The sequence below is a fragment of the Hemiscyllium ocellatum genome, chromosome 1 (genome assembly GCF_020745735.1).
Source record: "Hemiscyllium ocellatum isolate sHemOce1 chromosome 1, sHemOce1.pat.X.cur, whole genome shotgun sequence".
In the NCBI taxonomy this organism is placed as follows: domain Eukaryota; kingdom Metazoa; phylum Chordata; class Chondrichthyes; order Orectolobiformes; family Hemiscylliidae; genus Hemiscyllium; species Hemiscyllium ocellatum.
Window position 1 is genome coordinate 13,134,716 of NC_083401.1, and position 20,825 is coordinate 13,155,540.

General features: G+C 41.4%; 1 protein-coding gene across 1 annotated transcript in view; it reads right to left on the reverse strand.

Moving 5' to 3' along the window:
* LOC132823008 (exocyst complex component 6B) overlaps positions 1 to 20,825 on the reverse strand; it is a 649,049-nt gene that overhangs the window by 281,239 nt on the left and 346,985 nt on the right. Inside the window, exons 9-13 of the mRNA XM_060836576.1 lie at positions 14,874 to 14,957; positions 14,647 to 14,693; positions 13,294 to 13,414; positions 12,383 to 12,454; positions 7,399 to 7,496 (exon numbers count right to left, since the gene is read on the reverse strand). Of these exons, the coding sequence (XP_060692559.1) occupies positions 7,399 to 7,496; positions 12,383 to 12,454; positions 13,294 to 13,414; positions 14,647 to 14,693; positions 14,874 to 14,957 (422 nt within the window). The remainder of the gene's footprint in view (positions 1 to 7,398; positions 7,497 to 12,382; positions 12,455 to 13,293; positions 13,415 to 14,646; positions 14,694 to 14,873; positions 14,958 to 20,825) is intronic.

A 20,825-nucleotide genomic window follows, 5' to 3' on the forward strand; every position in this document is an offset into this window, starting at 1 on the left:
GCCCATTCCTAACTGACCTGGAGAAGGTGTTGTTGGTGAACTGCCAGTCTTGAACCACCACAATCCATAGTGCTATTCGAAAGGGAGTCCCAGGATTTTGACGCAGCCAGAATGAAGGAGTGCAACTCGGAGATGAACTTTCAGGCAGTGGTGCTCTTATGTGTCTGCTCTCCTTGTCCTTTTACATGGTGAGGTTGCCCATTTGTAAGGTAGTGTCAAAGAGGCCTTGATGAGTATAGCATAAACTCTGCTGGCATTCCACATTAGTGACGGCAGGAATAAATGTTTAAAATGGTGAACGGTGAGTGAGTTTGCTTTGTCCTGGGTGATGGAGAGTTTCTTAAGTGTTTTTGTATTTGCATTTATCTGGGCAAGTGAAGAGTAATCTATCACACTCCTGGACATGTGCGTTGTAGATGGTCAACAGGCACTGGGGAGTCAACCTGTTACAGCATCTGACCTGCTCTTACAACCAAAGTCTTTATGGCACTAGTTTCTGGTTAAGTGCAAGGTCCTCAACCACAGAATATTGATGGTGCAGAATTCAGCGACCATTGTCTGTCAAGGGAAGATGCTGACTTGTTTGAGGCAGTTATGACTTGCATCTTTCATGGCATTAATCTTACAGGTCACTTAACAGCATAAATCTGAAAATTATCCATGCTTTGCTAGGTCTGGGGTTGGACTCCTTCAATATCTGAAGTAAACTGAACTAGAAAGCACACTCCTGAACCCTTCTGTGCAAGAACGACTACAATGCAGAATTCCTCTACACACAGATCACATAACCCTGAACAATACGCAATAAAGGAGCATTTTTTTAGCTCTGTCTAAATTATGGACTTCTGACTTGTACCTTGGAAGGAGTGAAGCAGCTTTGGGAAGTCAGGTGGTTATCAGCCTTCTAAGCTTGTTCTGGACTAATACAGATATCTCATCAAATTGTAAAAATGACTTAAGTTGACCCTTTTGTGACTACTATCCCCAAAATGACTAAGCCACGGAGCTTTACATCACACTTCTGAAACCAGGTCAGAAGTCACACATGAGACCAGGTTATAGTACAACCGATTTATTTAAAGTCACAAGCTTTTGGAGCACTGTTTCTTCATCAGGGGCAGCACTTCGAAAGCTTGTGATTTCAAATAAACAGGTTGGACAATAACCTCGTGGCGTGTGATTCTGACCTTGCCCACCCTGGCACATCCATATTCTAAAACCAATTAATGAGGTAACAAAATTTTGCAGGGATCACATGTCATGCAAAGTACTTCATACTCTCTGAGGGAGGTACCAAGGATTCTGGATTTTGAAAATAGAAACAAATAAGTCATAGTGTGGGGTGCTGACAGGCCAGAGAAAGAGTTGGATCAGGAACTAAATTATAGCTTAGTTTTTGGTGCAACCTATGGTAAAAGGGTGGGCGATGGCTACAGGTTTGGGTGGGAGAAGAATCAAGTAAATTGTCAGTGAAAGTCTCAGAAGCAATACAGTGACAGGAGTACAAAGATTGCATTAGCACAGGGATGTGAGACTGAATGGGAGGACTGATGCGCCAGACTCTATAAGTAAACAGTGTGAATTATATGCTATTTTGGGCCAAAATTCTGTTCCAGGAAAATAAAACAATAAAATAAGAAAACAATAAAAGGCAATGAGAAAAATCCAATAAACCTTTAATTACTGTAACAGCTACAGGTTAAGAAGACCTCACCCTGAACTATCCCTACAGCTGCCTTTGGCTGTGCTTTCTATGAACCCAGTCCTCACAGCCTCTCCTCTATCATGTGTGAACATGTTTGTTTACTAGAGGTGCATATTCAATGCTGAGTCTGACCACCAGTGCAGGGATAATAATGGCTCTTGGGACCAGACAAACTATTATTTATCAGACATCATACTTGAATCAAGTATGTCTATGGATAGCTTTAGAAGTGAGTTTCCTGATTGGAGCCGATAATCTGGTGCGATCAGGGAGCCCTGGCTGACAGATATAAACAGGAGTGTCAGAGGCTCTGTTCACTCTGAGAGCTGGCTCTGAGGAATCTAAATCAGTGTCAAGGACTCTCTGGATGTAAATGAAGGGTGACTTGATGACTGGATACTGGCCTCTGTGGAATTATTTCAGTGGCAACAAGAGAAAAGCATGGCCTCTGAAAAAATTCATTCAGACCAGTCATTCTTGAATTGGGGTAAGCATTTCTGATGTCATGCCACTATTTGAGAAGCTCGACTCATTTGATCCTGCCATCGAAGACTGGGTTCAGCATGTGGAAAGGATGTATTTTTTTTCTAGGCAAATGGCATTGGGGCAGATGAAAAGTAATTCTCCTGACAGCTTGCGGACTTGACGTTTTTTTGGTTATTGGGATCCTAACTTTCCTCGAGGCACCAAATACCGAAGCCTTTCATGAGTTGACAGATTTAGTTAAGAAATATTACAACCCCAAGCCTCCCCTAATTCTGAGACACTATTGGGTTTACTCAGCAATTTGAGAACCGGGGAATTCATATCAGGATTTTTGACCAGGTTAAGACAATTGGCATGGCATGTGACTTTAGCTTAGCCCTTAATAAGATGCTGAGAAACCATTTGGCATGTGGGGTCAATGACAAAACCATGCAAAAGCATCTACTAACTGAAGCCCAAATGGACTTCAAACAGGCACAACTAGCCTTTTCACTGGATTTAGTGACGGGATACCAGCTTCTATGGAGATATTTCAGTGCCCACTGACTTAACTTATCTGTAAACTGTTTATATCCCTCTCACAACTTGCCTTTACACCTACTTTTGTCTCATCTCCAAATGTGGCTACAGTATGTTAGCCTCCTTTCTTCAAGTCATTAACAGATATCGTAAATGGTTGCAGGCCCAGCCTGTGAAACCCCACTGGGAACAGGTTGCCAACATGAAAAATAATCTCTTCTCCCCACTTGTGCTTTCCTACTAACCAATTCTCTAACAATGCCAATATACGACAGTGAATCCTTGGTACCGGTGGAATCACAAATTGTGAATTCACCTATCCACGCCAAAAAAATAAGTATCATCAAAAATCAACATTTACATGTGAAAACTGTGGATCCACAATTTTTAAATGAGCTCCGCACCCATGAATTTTATCACTCACTGGGGTTCTCAGAAACTGAATTTTTGTGGATACGGAGAAATGACTGTACCTCCAACACCTCAGGATTTTACTTTATGATTTAATCTTTTGTGAGGTACCTCATCGGACACTTTCTAGAAGTCCAAAACAACACATCACCTGGTTCCCTTTTATCCATTCTCATTGAGATTTCCTCAAAAAACTCGAATAAATTAGTCAGACATGATTTCCCTTTTGACTCTGTTTATTCAGATTATGACTTTCCAATTGTGTTATTACTTCTTTAATAATTGATGCCAACATTTTACCGACAATAGATGTTAGGGGTGTCTCATTGTTAGAATTCCAATCCTCCTGCATTTCGCCAGAATCCCAGGGTTTTTTTTTGAAAAGTACAAACGATACATCCATTTATTCCTGTCGCTACCTCTTTCAGGATTTTTAGCAGTTTCTTTAGATAGACTCATAATAGTGTTAGGGAGGATGTTCCAGAGACTGTATGAATGGTAATATGTTACCAAGTTTGGATGATAAGTAGCTTCCAGGGGAACTTGAAGGTGCTGATGTTCCCAAGTACCTGCTGCTCTTGTCCTTGTAGGCGCCGTCGAAGGAGACTTGGAGAATTTCTGCAGGGCATCTTGCAGGTGGTACACATTGCTGTTACTGAGCATCAGTGATGGAGGGAGTGAATGATTGTAGATGTGCAAGTCAAGTAGGCTGCTTTGTCCTGGATGGTGCCTTGAGTGTTGGAGCTGCACTCATCAAGACAAGTAGCGAGTTTTCCATCACACTCTTGTCATGTGTCTTGTAGATAGTAGACTGGTTTTGGGAAGTCAGGAGTTGAGTTATTTGCTGCAGTATTGCTAGCCTTTGATCTCTTCTTGTAGCCACCGTGTTTATATGGCTAACTAAGTTCAGTTTTAGGTCAACAGTAACTCCTAGAACGAATCCCAGGATTCAGTAATGGTAATGCCATTGAATGTCAAGGTGTGATGATGATCAAGGATGATGATGTCAAGGGAGATGATCATTGCCGAGCATTTGTGAGGCCTAAATATTATTTGTCACTTGTCAGCCCAAAACTGAATATTGCCCATGTCTTGTTGCTTTCCGGCATGGACTACTTCGGTATCTGAAGAGTTGCGAACAGTGCTGAACGTCATTCGCTCATCAGCAAATGTCCTCATTTCTAAACTTATTGATGAAGCAACTTTAAGATAGTTAGGCCGAGGACAGCACCCTGAAGAACTACTGCTGTTACATGCTCGGGCTGAGATAGTTGACCTTCAATAACCAGCATTATAAGATCATAAGACACAGAAGCATAAGTAGTCATGATTTGGAGATGCCGGTGTTGGACTGGGCTGGACAAAGTTAAAAATCACACAACATCAGGTTATAGTCCAATAGGTTTAATTGGAAGCACACTAGCTTTCGGAACGACGCTCAGGCAATCACCTGATGAAGGAGCGTCGCTCCAAAAGCTAGTGTGCTTCCAATTAAACCTGTTGGGCTATAATCTGGAGTTGTATGATTTTTAACAAAGCCTAAGTAGGACATTCAGTACATTGAGACTGTTCCACCATTCAATGAGATTGTGGCTGATCTGATAATCCACTTTCGTACCTTTCTCTTAATGATTAAAAATTTGTCTATCTGAGCCTTGAATGCACTTGTTAACCCAGCCTTGAGCTAAAATATTCCACAGCATTCACAACCTTCTGAGATTATGCCCCTGTTTTTCACTATCCCATAATGGGAAACAATCTTTCTGTATCTAGTGGGCAGCTCAGTGGTTAGCACTGCTGTCTCACAACACCAGGGTCCCAGGTTCGTTTCCAGCCTCAGGTGACTGTCTGTATGGAGTTTGCACATTCTCCCTGTGTCTGTGTGAGTTTCCTCCGGGTGCTCCGGTTTCCTCCCACAATCCAAAGATGTGCAGGTCAGGTGAATTGGCCAGGCTAAATTGCCCATAGTGTTAGGTGCGTTAGTCAGAGAGAAACGGGTCTGGGTGGGTTACTCTTCGGAGGGTCAGTGTGGACTGGTTGGGCCAAAGGGTCTGTTTCCACACTGTAGGGAAATCTATCCTGTCAAGTTCACCAAAAATTTTGCACATTTCATTCTTTAAAATCGCAATGAGTACAGGCACAACCTACACAACCGGACAGTCCCTCGGTGCTGCAGCTTTCTGCAGTCTTTCTTTATTTAAATAATGTTGAACTGCTCTACTCTTCCTGTGGAAGCACACCATTTTCCTTTGGGTTAGGTATGACTCCAACCATTGAAGAATTAATCACCAATACCGAGTAGTTCAATTTTACGACTATGGACAAGTGTGAGTGGCTTCCCTTGCTGCCTTGATGTCAAGGGAAGCCACTCTCACTTGTCCATCTTTCAATCAAGGTCTTAATGAGATCTGAAGCCAAGCTGCCATGGAGGAACCAGGACTGAACACTGATTAACAGGTTATTACTGTATACGTGCCACTTGATAGCATTGTCAATAACACTTTCCATTGTTTTGCTGATGATTGAGAGTCGACTGATTGATATGTCATTCATTAGCCAGGTTTGGTTGTCCTCTTTCTTGAGAACAGGATATATCTGGGTAGTTATCCACATTGCAGGGCAGGTGTCAGTGTTGGAGCTGTAAACGAACAAATTTGACTCAGGACTTGCCTATTATTGGTGCACAAGTTCCCAGTGCTGTAGCTGGATTGTCAGAGCTGTTTTTTAATATCACTTGGAATGAATCAAATTGGTATCTGATATGGTAGGGCCTTCAATAGGCACCATGATGCATCATTCACTTAACACTGCTGGCCAAAGGTGGTTATAAATTCTTCAGCCTTGAACCTTATACTAATGTGTTGGGTTCCCCATGACTTGAAGATGGTGATATTTGTGAAACCCCTTCTATTGATTAATTTATTGACTGTTCACTACCGTTCACAACTGGGTGTGTCAAGACTGCAGAGTTTGATGTTTTCTGTCAGGAGTGGGATCACTTAGCTCTATGTACAGCATGCCACTTCCGCACAATTACAAATAACTTCTTCCTTTAAAAAAAGGGAATCAGCTTGAAGCAGCCAAGCGTATTACTGAAGAGGGCCTGAGTTAATGAGTTGCTTTCAGAGCGAAGTTAAGATATCCTTTCTTCAATCTGACCCATGGCCTGAGTGATGCAAAGTTGCTTCTAGTTGCTTTACAGGCTTAAGGACAGCCTCTGCTGTGTCACGCAAGAATGCTCTAAAAGCTTTACTGATTTTATGGGTTGTTCAGCACAAATCGTGCAGCTTAAGTGCAGCAATGGCAAAAATTCCAAGTATTTGGAGTTAGGTCCTCACTTTGTCGTTTTGCGGAATCCACATTGTACAGACAAAATACCCTTTTAGGCATATGCATGACGTAAAACCTGAAGTATTCTGACCCTGGGCAATCTGGTTAATAGTTACTTACATTCATCAGTAAAAGGACGTATCAGCGTTTGCGGCTACCCAGGTTTCCTCTCACTTACTGAGACAGAGAAATTGGACCATAGTTTAACCATTAGTTTTCTGGGCACCCAGAATTTTCTCCGTCAGCCCCTTATTAAATTTTCTGTGCTGTCCATCTCTACTTAACTCTGGTTTTCAATGTACTGGAACTAAATCAAAACCATTCACCTTCTCACTTCAGCTGTTAAGAGAACTGAGCCATTCTGGCAAACTATAACAGCTTTATTTTTCTTCAATCAGAGTTCCTTGCCTGTCTTCAGATCCCTCCACATGCAACAATTTATCTTTCTTTAGCACATCAACTAGTATGAACAGCTTTCCCTGTTTTCACACATCCACTGAAAACCTGTTCCCTCTAGATTTGCTTCCAGGCAACTTCATAATAAAGCTCTCTTTGCGCCAGTCATATCAAAAATTCTCAATTCATGTTACATTCAAGATGAAGCCTACTTACCTCAATAATTACTGACCTTAATAACCTACCATAACCACAACCGATTGGCTCAGAGTGATAATTTCTTCATTTCTGACAAGATCATTGTGTCTGAATCAAATTATTAACCTCTGCTGCAAAGACAATTGGAATGAAACTTCCTAAAACACCAAACAATGGCCAGCTCCTTCTCAAGGATAAGTATGGACATAAGTGCTGTCCGAGCCAGAGACACTTATGTCATGGATAAATATATATGAAAAAAGCTAATATATTTTGGAAGCAATTGGACTGAAGCATGTAAGTATAAACCAGTGATTTTTTTCTAAAACACATAGAAAAATATTCCTTCTCACCTGAAGACCCCCGACCATTTCTTCAGCAAAATTTCACTGTACTGATCTCTGATCTCGAGCAGCATGTCGAAGTACTGATTTACTGGAAATCCATAACCCTGTAAAAGTAATGCAAGTGTTTCAAACAGCAGCACTCTGCAAAGCAAAGAGCCAGGGCAAACAGGTTTTAAGAATCTTAACTGGGCTGAATAATTACTCAGGCTTGAGGCTGAGCACACGTTAGCATAGAGTTTGGTAGGACCATCCCTGAGCAAACAGGAAATGTCCCACTGACTGCCCAGTAAAGTGCTCAGGTTAACAGGATATGAAATAAAGAAATGCAGCTAAAGTCTTCTTGACTGAAGGAACAATACCAATTCCCTGGCACTGGCAGCATCTCAAACATTAACTTGCCAATCTGTAGAAAAAAGTTCATTGATAGAAAGTCAGAAAATCTCTTTATTGTAACCTTTTATTTCAAGAACTACAGTTAGTGTCCAGTGAACTAAGAGAGAGCTAAGAGCAGCGAGAAGGGGACATGAAAAGTCTTTAGTTGGTAGGATTAGGGAAAACCCAAAGGCTTTCTATAGGTATGTCAGGAATAAAAGGATGACTAGGGTAGGTATTGGTCCAGTCAAGGAAAATAGTGGGAAGTTGTGCGTGGAGGCGGAGGAGATTGGAGAGACACTAACTCAATACTTTTCGTCAGTATTCACTCAGGAACAGGACACTATTGCTGATGTGAATATTGAGTCACAAGTGATTAGAATGGATGGCCTTGAGGTATGTAGGGAAGAGGTCTGGGGAATACTGGAAAGGATGAAAATAGATAAGTCTCCTGGGCCTGATGGCATTTATCCTAGGATCCTCTGGGAAGCTAGGGAGGAGATAGCAGAGCCATTGGCCTTGATTTTTATGTCGTCATTGTCTACGGGAATAGTGCCAGAAGACTGGAGGATAGCGAATGTGGTCCCCTTGTTCAAGAAGGGGAGTAGGGATAGCCCGAGTAACTATAGGCCAGTGAGTCTCACTTCTGTTGTGGGCAAGGTCTTAGAGAGAATTGTAAGGGATAGGATTTATGAACATCTGGATAGGAATAATGTGATCAAGGATAGTCAGCATGGTTTTGTGAAGGGCAGGTCGTGCCTCACAAACCTTATTGAATTCTTTGAGAAGGTGACTAAGGAGGTGGACGAGGGTAAAGCAGTAGATGTGGTGTATATGGATTTTAGCAAGGCGTTCGATAAGGTACCCCATGGTAGGCTAATGCAAAAACTACGGAGGTATGGCATTGAGGGTGCATTAGAGGTTTGGATTAGGAATTGGCTGGCTGGAAGGAGACAGAGGGTAGTAGTTGATGGAATAGGTTCATCTTGGAGTGCAGTTACTAGCGGTGTTCCACAAGGATCTGTTTTGGGACCATTGCTGTTTGTCATCTTTATAAATGATCTAGAGGAGGGCCTTGAAAGCTGGGTGAGCAAGTTTGCGGATGACACGAAAGTCGGTGGAGTTGTGGACAGAGAAGAAGGATGTGGCAGGTTACAGCGGGATATAGATAAGTTGCAGAGTTGGGCAGAAAGGTGGCAAATGGAGTTCAATGTAGCTAAGTGTGAAGTCATTCACTTTGGTAGGAGTAACAAGAAGATGGATTACTGGGCTAATGGTAGGCTACTTGCTAGTGTGGATGAGCAGAGGGATCTTGGTGTCCATGTACAAAGATCTCTGAAAGTTGCCACCCAGGTAAATAGTGCTGTGAAGAAGGCATATGGTGTACTGGCTTTTATTGGTAGAGGAATTGAGTTCCGGAGTCCTGAGGTCATGTTGCAGTTGTATAAGACTCTGGTGCGGCCTCATCTGGAGTATTGTGTGCAGTTTTGGTCGCCATCCTATAGGAAAGATGTGGAGGCACTGGAACGGGTGCAGAGGAGGTTTACCAGGATGTTGCCTGGCATGGTAGGAAGATCGTATGAGGAAAGGCTGAGGCACTTGGGGCTGTTCTCATTGGAGAAAAGAAGGTTTAGGGGAGATTTGATAGAGGTGTACAAGATGATTAGGGGTTTAGATAGGGTTGACAGTGAGAACCTTTTTCCGCTAATGGAGTCAGCTGTTACTAGGGGACACAGCTTTAAATTAAGGGGTGGTAGGTATAGGACAGATTTTAGGGGTAGATTCTTTACTCAGCGGGTTGTGAGTTCATGGAATGCCCTGCCAGTAGCAGTGGTGAAATCTCCCTCTTTATGGTCATTTAAGCGGGCATTGGATAAGCATATGGAGGTTATTGGGCTAGTGTAGGTTAGGTAGACTTTGGTCGGCGCAACATCGAGGGCCGAAGGGCCTGTACTGCGCTGTATTTTTCTATGTTCTATGTTCTATGAACTTTGCTCCCTTGATCTTACGAGATCATCCAACCCAATCTTCCTCCTCCCAACTCCTCACTACTATCACCCAGGTTCATTGTACCACTATGTTACTGCCATCATCTACTTCCACTGCTGTGGGTGTCTGCACCCCAGATAGGAGCGGAAAATCTGGGAGCAAGAGCCCCTCAAAACTATGAAGTTTTAGAAAGATATGACAGATCAAAATTTTTGTGATTTTAATTGGAAATTTGCAGCACATTGTTTTATTAGGCTAATATTTCAATTGCTTAAAAATGAGCAATTAAGTAGGCATATATCTTAACATGGAGAAAGTGAGGACTGCAGATGCTGGAGATCAGAGCTGTGAAGAAGGGCTCATGCCCGAAATGTCAATTCTCCTGCTCCTTAGATGCTGCTTGACCTGCTGCGCTTTTCCAGCAACACATTTTTCAGCATAAATCTAACATGCTTTGTTGTAAGTAAATTTTAGCATTACACCAAATTCTGTTTAGTTACATAAGTGCTGTGGTTCATAGTGATGTTTTGAGATTGCATTTCCCTGTACTATGTGGCTTTCTGTGAATAGCAAGAAACAGTATTCTTGTAAAATGTCTACATCCAGTTTTTCAAAGGGAACCAAATATCTGGGATTGTTGGGCTTTTTTGGAGGAATTCAGTAAAATGGTTCAATACTGTATGCAGTTTAGAAGAATGATTGGTGATTTCACTGAAATATCTGCAGGTTTTAGAGTGCTTCACAGGGTGGGTGCTGAGAGGTTGTTTCTCTCTGGCTGGAGATTTGAGACAGTCACAACTTCAGGATAAATTCCCCTTAAGGCAGAAATTAGAATAAATTTCTTGCCTGATTGGGTAGTTTTACTGTAAACAGACAGTGAATATACATTAATTCCTCACTTCGTATTCTAGTTCCATTCTTTATAAATGTAATTCCACTTTGAGGGAAAGCACTTTCAGCAAATCAGATTTACCAATAAGAATTAATAAACAAACTAGAGCTAGGTTAACCAACAAGATTCTCCCCGGGCCCTAGCCAGTCTCATCCTGGTCTTTTACCTGAACATTTTGGACATTTAGAGCAAGGTAGTGAGAGGGGCAAAATCAGGTCAGGAGCAAGGCAACGAGCTGGGAAGAAACAGGTCAGGCACAAGGAAGGGAGCAGAGTGGCAATCAGCATATTGGTCTGGTCATTCAAGGGGTTATTAGTACCTGTTGGGATCCATTATTAAGGTTAGGCAGTGTTCAGAAACTTTATTGTTAGGTAGTGCTCACGTAAGGTAGTATTAGCAAGTCTGGAAATTGTTAGCTTCACTAGACAACAGTAAGCCATTATGTTACACTAAGAACAGACTGAAAAGCTGATGGCATAATGAGGCCCCAGGGAGGGTGAACAGATAACAGGACATTGAAACCGTGTTAGATTGCACGTAGCTCATACTGAGGTAACCGAATGTTATCAGTTTTGGGACCAATCCCATAAGAGTATACCGCTTCCTACCAAATAAGGATGTAGCACTGGGATGCGAGGGGCTAAAAGCTAGACAAAGAGAACAATAGATCAGAAGGCGCTTTCTCCAGTGAGCTGTAAACATCTCACTGTATTTTTGTGTACGTCTCTCTCTCAGTAAACAGCTTATATTTTGAATCAGATCCAGTGTTTCTCTCCTTCAAACGAACACAGGGACGGTAGCTCCGTCCTAACAGTACCATAGGAAGAAAAATCAGTTAGCACTTCCACCTCACAGCACCAGTGACATGGGTTCAATTCCAGCCTTGGGCGACAGTCTGTGTGGAGTTTGCATATTATCACTGTGTCTGTGTGGATTTCCACCTGGTTCACTGGTTTCCTCCCAAAATTCAAAGATGAGCAGGTAAGGTAGATTAGCCAGGTGAGGTTATGGGATAGAGTGGGGGAGCTGGGTCTGGGTGGAATATTCTTCAGAAGGTCAGTGCAGATACTTTGGGCCAAATGACCTATTTGTGCAACATAGGGATCCTATTGCACTGGTGACTTCCTAACAATAAAAAAACTTTGAAGAGAGCAAAGTTAAGTGAGTTACTGCTGCGTTCAAGAATAAGATCAAAAACCTTTGAATATCACTGAAACCAGGCAATTTGGAGATGGATCACGATGTGAAAGTGAAGTAGAAGATCAGCTAATAAACTCATTAAATGGCTCAACAGGCTCAAGGAGTTGTATGTGGCCTGCAGCTCTCCCATTTCTTATGTTTTATCAATGAAAAATAGTCATTTTCATGAAATGCTGATTAAACCCCCCTGTGAAATGTATTGCTATATCTGCCACTGAACTTGGAGGGAGTGTGCAGATGTCTTCAGTGGTCAGCATAACTGAATAGCGAAGATGAGAACATGGACTGGATTTGGAGCTTTAAATGGGTGAACAGACCACAGCATGTATGTACAGTGGAAAAAGATTAAATTTTAGGGTTGGAGTACATGATTACTGAAATAGTATATGAGGCATGGAATCATATTGCTTTCTGAAATGTGTATTATATTTTCATTTCTGACCTATAAACATTCTTGCATATCCACACAAGCTTCTTACCTACTAATCATTAGCATACATACAAAACTGTTTTAAATTCCAACTGTGGAACGTCTACCTGCAGAGTGTCCGCAAAGAGTACTAGAAGGTTCTTCAAATCCAGGACCAAGTTTGGGTCGGAGCAGTATGACTTAACGTGAGAAAAGAAAAAGAAATATTTGTAGCCAGACAACTTCAAAATGCTATACAACATATCTAACTTTATGAGTCACCTATTATCATTTCACTGTTTCATCTGAAAGATGGCATCTCGAACAGCACTTTTGTCTTCCAGAAGTGTCAGTGTAGAAATTATGAATCAGGAGTAGTAGGAATGTGGCACTACTTGGTTATATATTGTTTCATAGAGAATTACAATCAATACTAATTGAATAGTACTTTTAAGGTGATCACAATGACATAATGAGTCTAATGGCGTCCTTCCGTGCTAGACAAAGTAAGACCTGAAATAAACAGGATATATTTTGCTGTCTGAATCTACGTCAACATCTGAATAATAATTTACACTTATCTAAAAGACTTAAGGTACTTTGCAGCAGGACTAGGAAAGGAGAGAGCAGTTGAGACACAGGAAAAGAAATAGAGTGAGAGGACTTTTGAAAGTGGGAGAGAGGTAGCAACTTGGAGTTCTTTAGTGGCGTCTGGTTCCGGAGTGTCTTGGCTTAAAAGCTGATTAAGCCAGGAGAGAGTTACAATGTTAGTGAGAGAAAGTAAAGGGTTCACTTTTATTCACAGGATTACTGAAGATGTGGGAAAATGGGGTATTATTCAATTTCACAAATCTAATAAATGGAACAGAGCTGAAGCAAAATTACATTTAAACAAATTAGAATCAGCACCAAACTATATTCTGTTTCCCTGTTCAGTGATATCTTAGAATTTCAGCAGTGCTTTGGAATGGTGATGGTGAGGAAATGAAGGAGACAGTTGGTGAGAGGTGGGGGCAGCAGATTTCACAATCTCACTTACTGAATGAGTCCTGAGTGCTGACATGGTTTTGGACACCGCCAAATCCCACAGTTGATCAATGTACACTCTGTTCACCAGGCCCTGGGTGGTGTGTAATATGTGATCTTCAACTACAAAAAATCTGAAGGCAGAATTGGAACAAGTCAGAATCAGTCACAACATTGGTGAATAAAGCACACACATGCATAGGAAAGGCAAGCCTTGATTGCAACAGAGATCACAGTTATACTTAAGGCTGGATCTGTCACAGTGTAAAGTCTAAACATTTTCATTCCTGGATTGTCATTCATTCATTCACATTCATATTTACCTGAAGCTACAGCTGTTCAAGGTCAGGAGCACAATGGTTTATTTGGTTTTGCTTTAATTAACTTTTATATTTGCACTGAACAGAGCATAGAAATATCAATGCTTGAGGAGGGGGAGAAGGGGGAAGACGTGGGGGAGGAAAAAGGCAGTGAAGGGAAAGAAAGGGTGAAAGAGAGGGGAGCTGCAGAGGAGAGATGAGAGGGAGGGTAAAGGAGGTGGAAGACTGTGAAACGGGAGAGAAAGAGAGGGTGAAACGGGAGAGAAAGAGGTTAAATGGGGAGAGGAGGTGGATGAAAGGGATAGGAGGATGAAAAGGGAGAGAAGGAAAGAAGAGAGTTTGGGGAGAGATGACATGAGGAGAGGAAAGAGGAGATAATGAGCAGGAAAAGGAAAAGGTGGAAGAAATTGAAGTGAGATGGGGAAATGAAGAGAAGGGAGAAAGAAGAGAGGCGGAAGAAAAGAACACATTCATGCCCAATATTTCCACTAAAATTTGCTTATTAGCAGGCTTCATTGGTAGCCTGTTGGAATAGTATTCTAACAGAATTCTACCTATTCAGATACACTACTCTACCAATATTCCAGCTGAAAGCTAGGATTGAGACCAAGACATGGTCTGAATGAGTCAAGGATGCATTGTTGACCACCAGAGCTGCAGGTAAACTCTGTAGTGAGCAGAGCAAATTCCCCACCTAAAGTACCCTGTTCAAAACTGCGAGATTTATAAATAGAGATACGAAGGGAAGGAAAAAGTGAAGGAGAGGGAAAAGGAGAGTGGACAGTGACCAAGATATAGAGAGCGAGAATGTGAACTGTGAGCGTGAAAGTAGAAAACAGAGATAGTGAAAGAAAAAAGACTAGACAAAATAGAAGAGGCACAAGGGAAAAAAATAACATGTTTGGATAACATCCCTGGTACCAAAACCCCTACCCTGAAAATAAGACCAGCAGAATCCCACCACTAACAAAAAACACTCCAAAATGTAAATAATTAGAACATGGCACCAGTAGAACTTTTCCTTTGCATGAAAAACATACACTCACCCTACAATTTGATTAAAATACCTCCTGTAGCCGTCTAACGTTTCATGCTGCAACAAGACAAGCATTTTGAGTTAGGACAATAAAGGACTGCAAAAATAAAGCATTTTAAAAAAAGGGTCATACACTGGCATGCTCAGTAATTCAGGGCAAAAACAAAAAGGAATACTGTTTCATCAAGGTTAAAATGCTCTTTGGTTAATGGAAATGAAAGGGGAGATTATTCCTACCATGTTGGAAGGAGGCTGCAGGACTAAGCGGGCCTGTTTCTTTCTTTGTTTCCTGTAGTAGTTCTCAAATGTATCTTGGGCACCCTGGAGAAATGAAAAAGAAGAAAAGGGGATGTGTGTTGAAGTCGGGAGCGCGTGAACACATTTTTAAGGACTGACAAAAGCAGATTTGTTGTTGAAAGCCAGACACCTTTAACCAAGGCTCCTGCCTACACAATGGGCTTCCCATTTAGACAGGAGTGCCCCAAAACTCCTTCAACTCCGCCACTGTATCCCAATTGCTCTCATTATCTGAAGCACCCAATTACCTGACCTCGGTGAATGGACATTTCCGCTCATTAAATTCTGCCTTTGTGATTTATCAGAAAAGCTAAAAGCATAAATTCTCAGCATTGGAGTAAGTTATAGAATCATACAGCACAGAACGAGGCCACTCAGTCCACAAGGCATGTGCTGGTTCTATAAAAGAGCAAGCCAATTCATTCTTCTACTCTTCAGCCCACAGCCCTGTCAATGTGTAGCTTTCAACTATTAATGCAACACATTTTTAAAAACGTTACTGCTGAATTTGATTCAATCTGACTTCCTAAATTTAAGAAACTTCAGTGAAGAGAAAAGCTTCTCTCCGTCTTTCCCTGGTTTACTGCTTGAGAATGACAGATAAAAAGGGAGAGCACTAAAAGGGGTTTTGCTGCAGAAAGGTCAAAGAAATTGGTCTTGGAAATAGGGGAGATTCTGAGGTGTTTAAGCTCAGTTTTCAATGTTAGGAAGGGAATTGGAGAAAAGCAATTGCAGGAAATATTCAGAATTACCGATAAAGCAAGTATAAAGTTAGGAAATGGATAAGAGAGAAAGGCAGGCTCAAGTCAAAAATAATGAAATTGTGATTATCAGACAAGAAACCATTATTCAATATAAGTGCATTTAAGAGAGAATTACACAGAAGGAATTGAGGGAAGATGCATGAAGTATAACAATCATGTGAAACTAATGGTTGTAGAGTGAAGGCAGATTATGGGGTTAATCGATCATTAGAAGGTAGGTGTCTGGCCAAATGGTCTTTTCTTGTTCCAAAAACCACTCATTCTAAATAACAGCGAATACAGTAGCATTGATTTCAGTAGCAATACCAGTGACGCCATTCTGTGCCTTTAAAACACTCAACTCCACAAAACAGGGTGCTATTTTCACAAGCAGATTTCCTGTTTCCATTCATTGCAAAAGAACAAACTATAACCGGTTTTTACAAAAAAAAATGCACAGAACAAAAGAGGTTTTAAAGTCTAAATGACTCTGGACTGTGGCTGATTTTAATGAGAGGACTTTCTCTTCCTCACCACCATCTGCACTCTCTCCCCCCACCCCCCCCAACCCTGTACAAAACAACTATTTACAATTATTGTTTTCGTTTAAAGTTTTAAATCGCAGTAACCTTAAGTGGCTCAATAATCCCCTGATGTTTTAAGGACGGAGTGCATATTCTTTGCATAATTGGGGCAGGCTCCCTGCATTGTTGCTTGTATTAGAATCTCTCTGGGGGTTAGGTAGAGCAGGGGGTTTATGTGGTGAGGGTAGATTTGTTCAGCTGCATAAATGGTATTTGTGGTGAGAGAAAGCAGAGTCTCCAACAGCCGGAAGATACATGCTTTCCGTGGTCTCAGCTCCGACCACTCAATGACAACTTGAATTTATATAGCACCTATAATAGTCGTGTTAAAATTTGACACAGAGCCACATAAGGAGACATTAGGAGAGAGTCATAGAGATGTACAGCATGGAAACAGACCCTTCGGTCCAACTCGTCCAGGCCGATCAGATATCCTAACCTAATCTAGTCCCATCTGCCCACATCCCTCAAAACCCTTCCTATTCATATACCCACCCAAATGCCTTTTAAATGTTGCAATTGTATCAGCCTCCACCACTTCCTCTGGCAGCTCATTCCATACACGTACCACCCTCGGCATGAAAAAGTTGCCCCATAGGTCTCTTTTATATCTTTCCCCTCTCACCCTAAACCTATGCCCTCTAGTTCTCGACTCCCCCACCCTTATCCATGCCCTTCATAATTTTGTAAACCTCTATAAGGTCACCCCTCAGCCTCCGCGCTCCAGGGAAAACAGCCCCAGCCTGTTTAGCCTCTCCCTATAGCTCAAATTCTCCAACCCTGGCAACATCCTTGTAAATCTTTTCTGAACCCTTTCAAGTTTCACAACATCATTCCGATAGGAAGGAGACCAGAATTGCACGCAATATTCCAACAGTGGCTTAACCAATGTCCTGTACAGCCGCAACATGATCTCCCAACACCTGTACTCAATACTCTGACCAATAAAGGAAAGCATACTAAACACCTTCTTCACTATCTTATCTACCTGCGACTCCACTTTCAAGGAGCTATGAACCTGCACTCCAAGGTCTCTTTGTTCAACAACACTCCCTAGGACCTTACCATTAAGTGTATAAGTATTTTGAAGCAAGAAAGAGGAACAGAGACGGTGAGGCTTGGTGTGGGAATTCCTGACGTTCGAGTGTAGGCAGCTGAGGGAATGGCAACAATGGTGGAGTGATTACAATGAGACAAAAGCCAGAATTGGAGACACCAATGATCTTGGAGGGTGTCAGAGCTGGAGAAAGTTACAGAATTGAGGATAATCATTTCAATCATTGGTGGAGATACAGCTGTGGTGAAGATGAAAAGATGACAGTCACAGAATCTTAAAGCACAAAAGGAGATGGTCCATCCCCCATCATACCTGTGAAAGTTCTTTGAAAGAACTATGCAATTACTCTACACTGCCAATCTTTCCCAATGCCAAAAACATTACCCTTTCAAGTTTCTATCCAATTTTATGAAAATGTCAATTGAATCTGTTTCGCCCGTCCTTTCAGGTTCCACCCTTTTTCATTTTTCCTTGTACAAATTTAATTAAAGTCAGAGAGTCATACAGATGTACAGCATGGAAATAGTCCCTTTGATCCAACTTGTCCATGCCAACCAGATATACTAAATAAGCATTTGCCAACATTTGGCCCATATCCCTCCAACCCCTTCCTATTCGTAACCCATCCAGATGCCTTTTAAATATTGTAACTGTACCAGCCTCCACCACTTCCTCTGGCAGCTCATTCCAGACATGCAACACCTTCTGCACGAAAAAAATGCCCCTTTTAAATCTTTACCCTCTAAGTTAAAAACTATACCCTCTAGTTTTGAACTACCCACCCTGGGGAAAAGACCCTATCCATGCCCATCATGGTTTTGTAAACCTCAACCTCTGACACTCCAGGGAAAACAGCCCCAGCCTATTCAGCCTCTGCCTATCGCTCATACCTTCCAACCCTGGCAACATCCTTGTAAGTCTTTTCTGAACCCTTTCAAGTTTCACAACATCCTTCCTATAGCAGTGAGACCAGAATTAAATGCAGTATTCCAAAGGTGGCCTCACCAATGTCCTGCAACATGGCCTCTCAACTCCAATATTTAATTCACTGACTAATAAAGGCAAGCATACCAAACACCTTCTTCACTATCCTAACTACCTGCAACTCCACTTTCAAGGAACTATGAACCTGCACTCCAAGGTCTCTTTGTTCAGCAACACCTCACAGGACCTTACCATTAAGTTTATAAGTTCTGTCCTGATTTGCCTTTCCAAAATGCAGCACCTAAGATTTATCTAAATTAAACTCCATCTGCCGCTCCTTGGCCCATTGGCCTACCTGATCAAGGTCCCGCTATACTCTGAAGTAACCTTCTTCGTTACCCACTGCACCTCCAATGTCCGTGTCATCTGCAAACTTACTAACCATACCTCCTATGTTCTTATCCAAATTATTTATATAATTGACAAAAAGAAGTGGACCCAGCATTGATCCTGGTAACAGGCCTCCATCTGAAAAGCAACCCTCCACCATTACTCTCTGTCTTCTAACTTCGAGCCAATTCTGAATCAAATGGCTAATTCTCCCTATATTTCAAGTGATTCTAAGTTAGAACTTTCTAATTTCTATTGTCATACCTTTTGTCAATTAATATTAATGCCTCTGATAATGCCAATGGAAACAGGTTTTGCCTTATTTACTTTAACTTCAGAACCACTCAGTGAAATCTCTTCTGCTTTAAGGAAAGTAATTCTGATTTCTCTAGTCTCTCCACAAATAGACAAAACGTTAAATTTTTAAAAAAACCTTCCATATAAGATTCAGGAAAAGAGATCTTGAGAAGCTTAAAGAGAGATTTCCTTGCCCGAACTCCTTATCCTTCCTATCCCGAGGAGGAGTTAACAACAGCTTTGTAAGTAGCTTTACGCAAGTAATCAACTTTCATTTGTGAACCTGCACAACACACATCAATCCCTTTTCAATGCAACTATCTTTCCAGTCAACTTTCAGCTTTGTATGATGCTGCACCCCGAATTTAAGACCAACTTCAAGGCTTGAACATTGAACTAACCTAGCATTCTATTCCAGCATTTGGAAATGCCTCATTGTGAAATAGCCTGTCTTTAAAAGGAGACGTTAAACTGAGATATTGTCTGCTTCCTCTGATGTTCAAAGATTTCACGGCACAATTTCAAGCAGGACAGGGAGTCCTCTCAGTGCGTTCATCAATATTCCCCCTTGATCTGAATCAGATTACTTAATCCACTTGTGGGATATTGCTGGATTTTCCTAGTACGTAGCACTTCAACATCATTTGTTGCTCATGAAGTGTTTTGAGACAACTATACATGTTACATAAATTCTAGAATTTTTTTTCCATAAGGATTTGCACTGAGTTTCTGGAAACGTCAGTCCTCAAGAAAGTGAATAACTTCATATAAGGTTACACTCAGCATAACTTTTGAAGAATCAAAAAAGAAAATTAAAATAGGGCATGGTTTTAAGACAAAATGTGTTTTACCATGTTTAATAAATGCGGTTTAGCAGACACATGAAGTTCACAGTTTTTTTCCATGACTGATTCTCCAGTCACTGCTTTCATGGGGGATTTGTGCAAAATATGAAGGAAACTCTACCCCACTTCTCCATTCAGGGCATTCACAAGTATCCCAAAGAATTACAGCAGACAACTTGAATAAGTTTACTGGAAACCTATTTGCAAAAATTCTATCCCATGTTCAATACAATAAATCCCTTCATTCATCACAGCAATGTGGGTGGGTTTACAGATTACTTGGGATAACTGTGAACAAAAAAAAAAGGCAACACCAAGAAGTGAAACAGGACAGAAAACAAGGTAAACCAGGAAAAAGTAATATCAATTGTACACGGCATTGATTGACGAGGAAGTAGTGAAGAATACAACAATATTGAGGTGCTGAGGAGGAATTGCTTAGGCTTGAGAGATCACAGATTTGTTATAGTGCAGGAGGAGGCTTTCTGAATAAACATAATTTTTTAAATACTTTGTGGGATGTTGCCAGCTGCCTTGCTTTTATTGCCTGTCCCTAATTGCCCTTGAGAAGGTGGTGATAAGGTACTTGCATGAACTGCTACAGTCCTTGTAAGTAAACCCAGACTCTTACTGGATGCTATTTTCCTCCCTTCTCCCAGCAATCTATGCATTGTTCCTTATCAAAGGACAACTTAATATAATCCCCTTTTAAATGTTTCAAATGAACCTGCTTCCTTCGCACCATCAAGAAGTACATGTCAGAGCCTCACCACTTGCTTTTCCACACATCACTTTTGCTAATTCAACCAATTACCTGAAATCTGCACCCTCTTATTCTCAATTCTTTCACGAGTGGGAAAAGTTTCTCCTTATTTACCCTGTCCAGGTTACATGATGTGATTTGGTTTAGCACAACAAAAATGTCAGAGGATGGGAAGCATGTGCTAAATAGGGACTTTAGAACACAACAGGAATGAAAGGAGAAAGCTCAGAGTTGCACTGACCACAGCAGCATTGAAGGAATAGAGAGAAAGCTGGATTTAGAATCAACA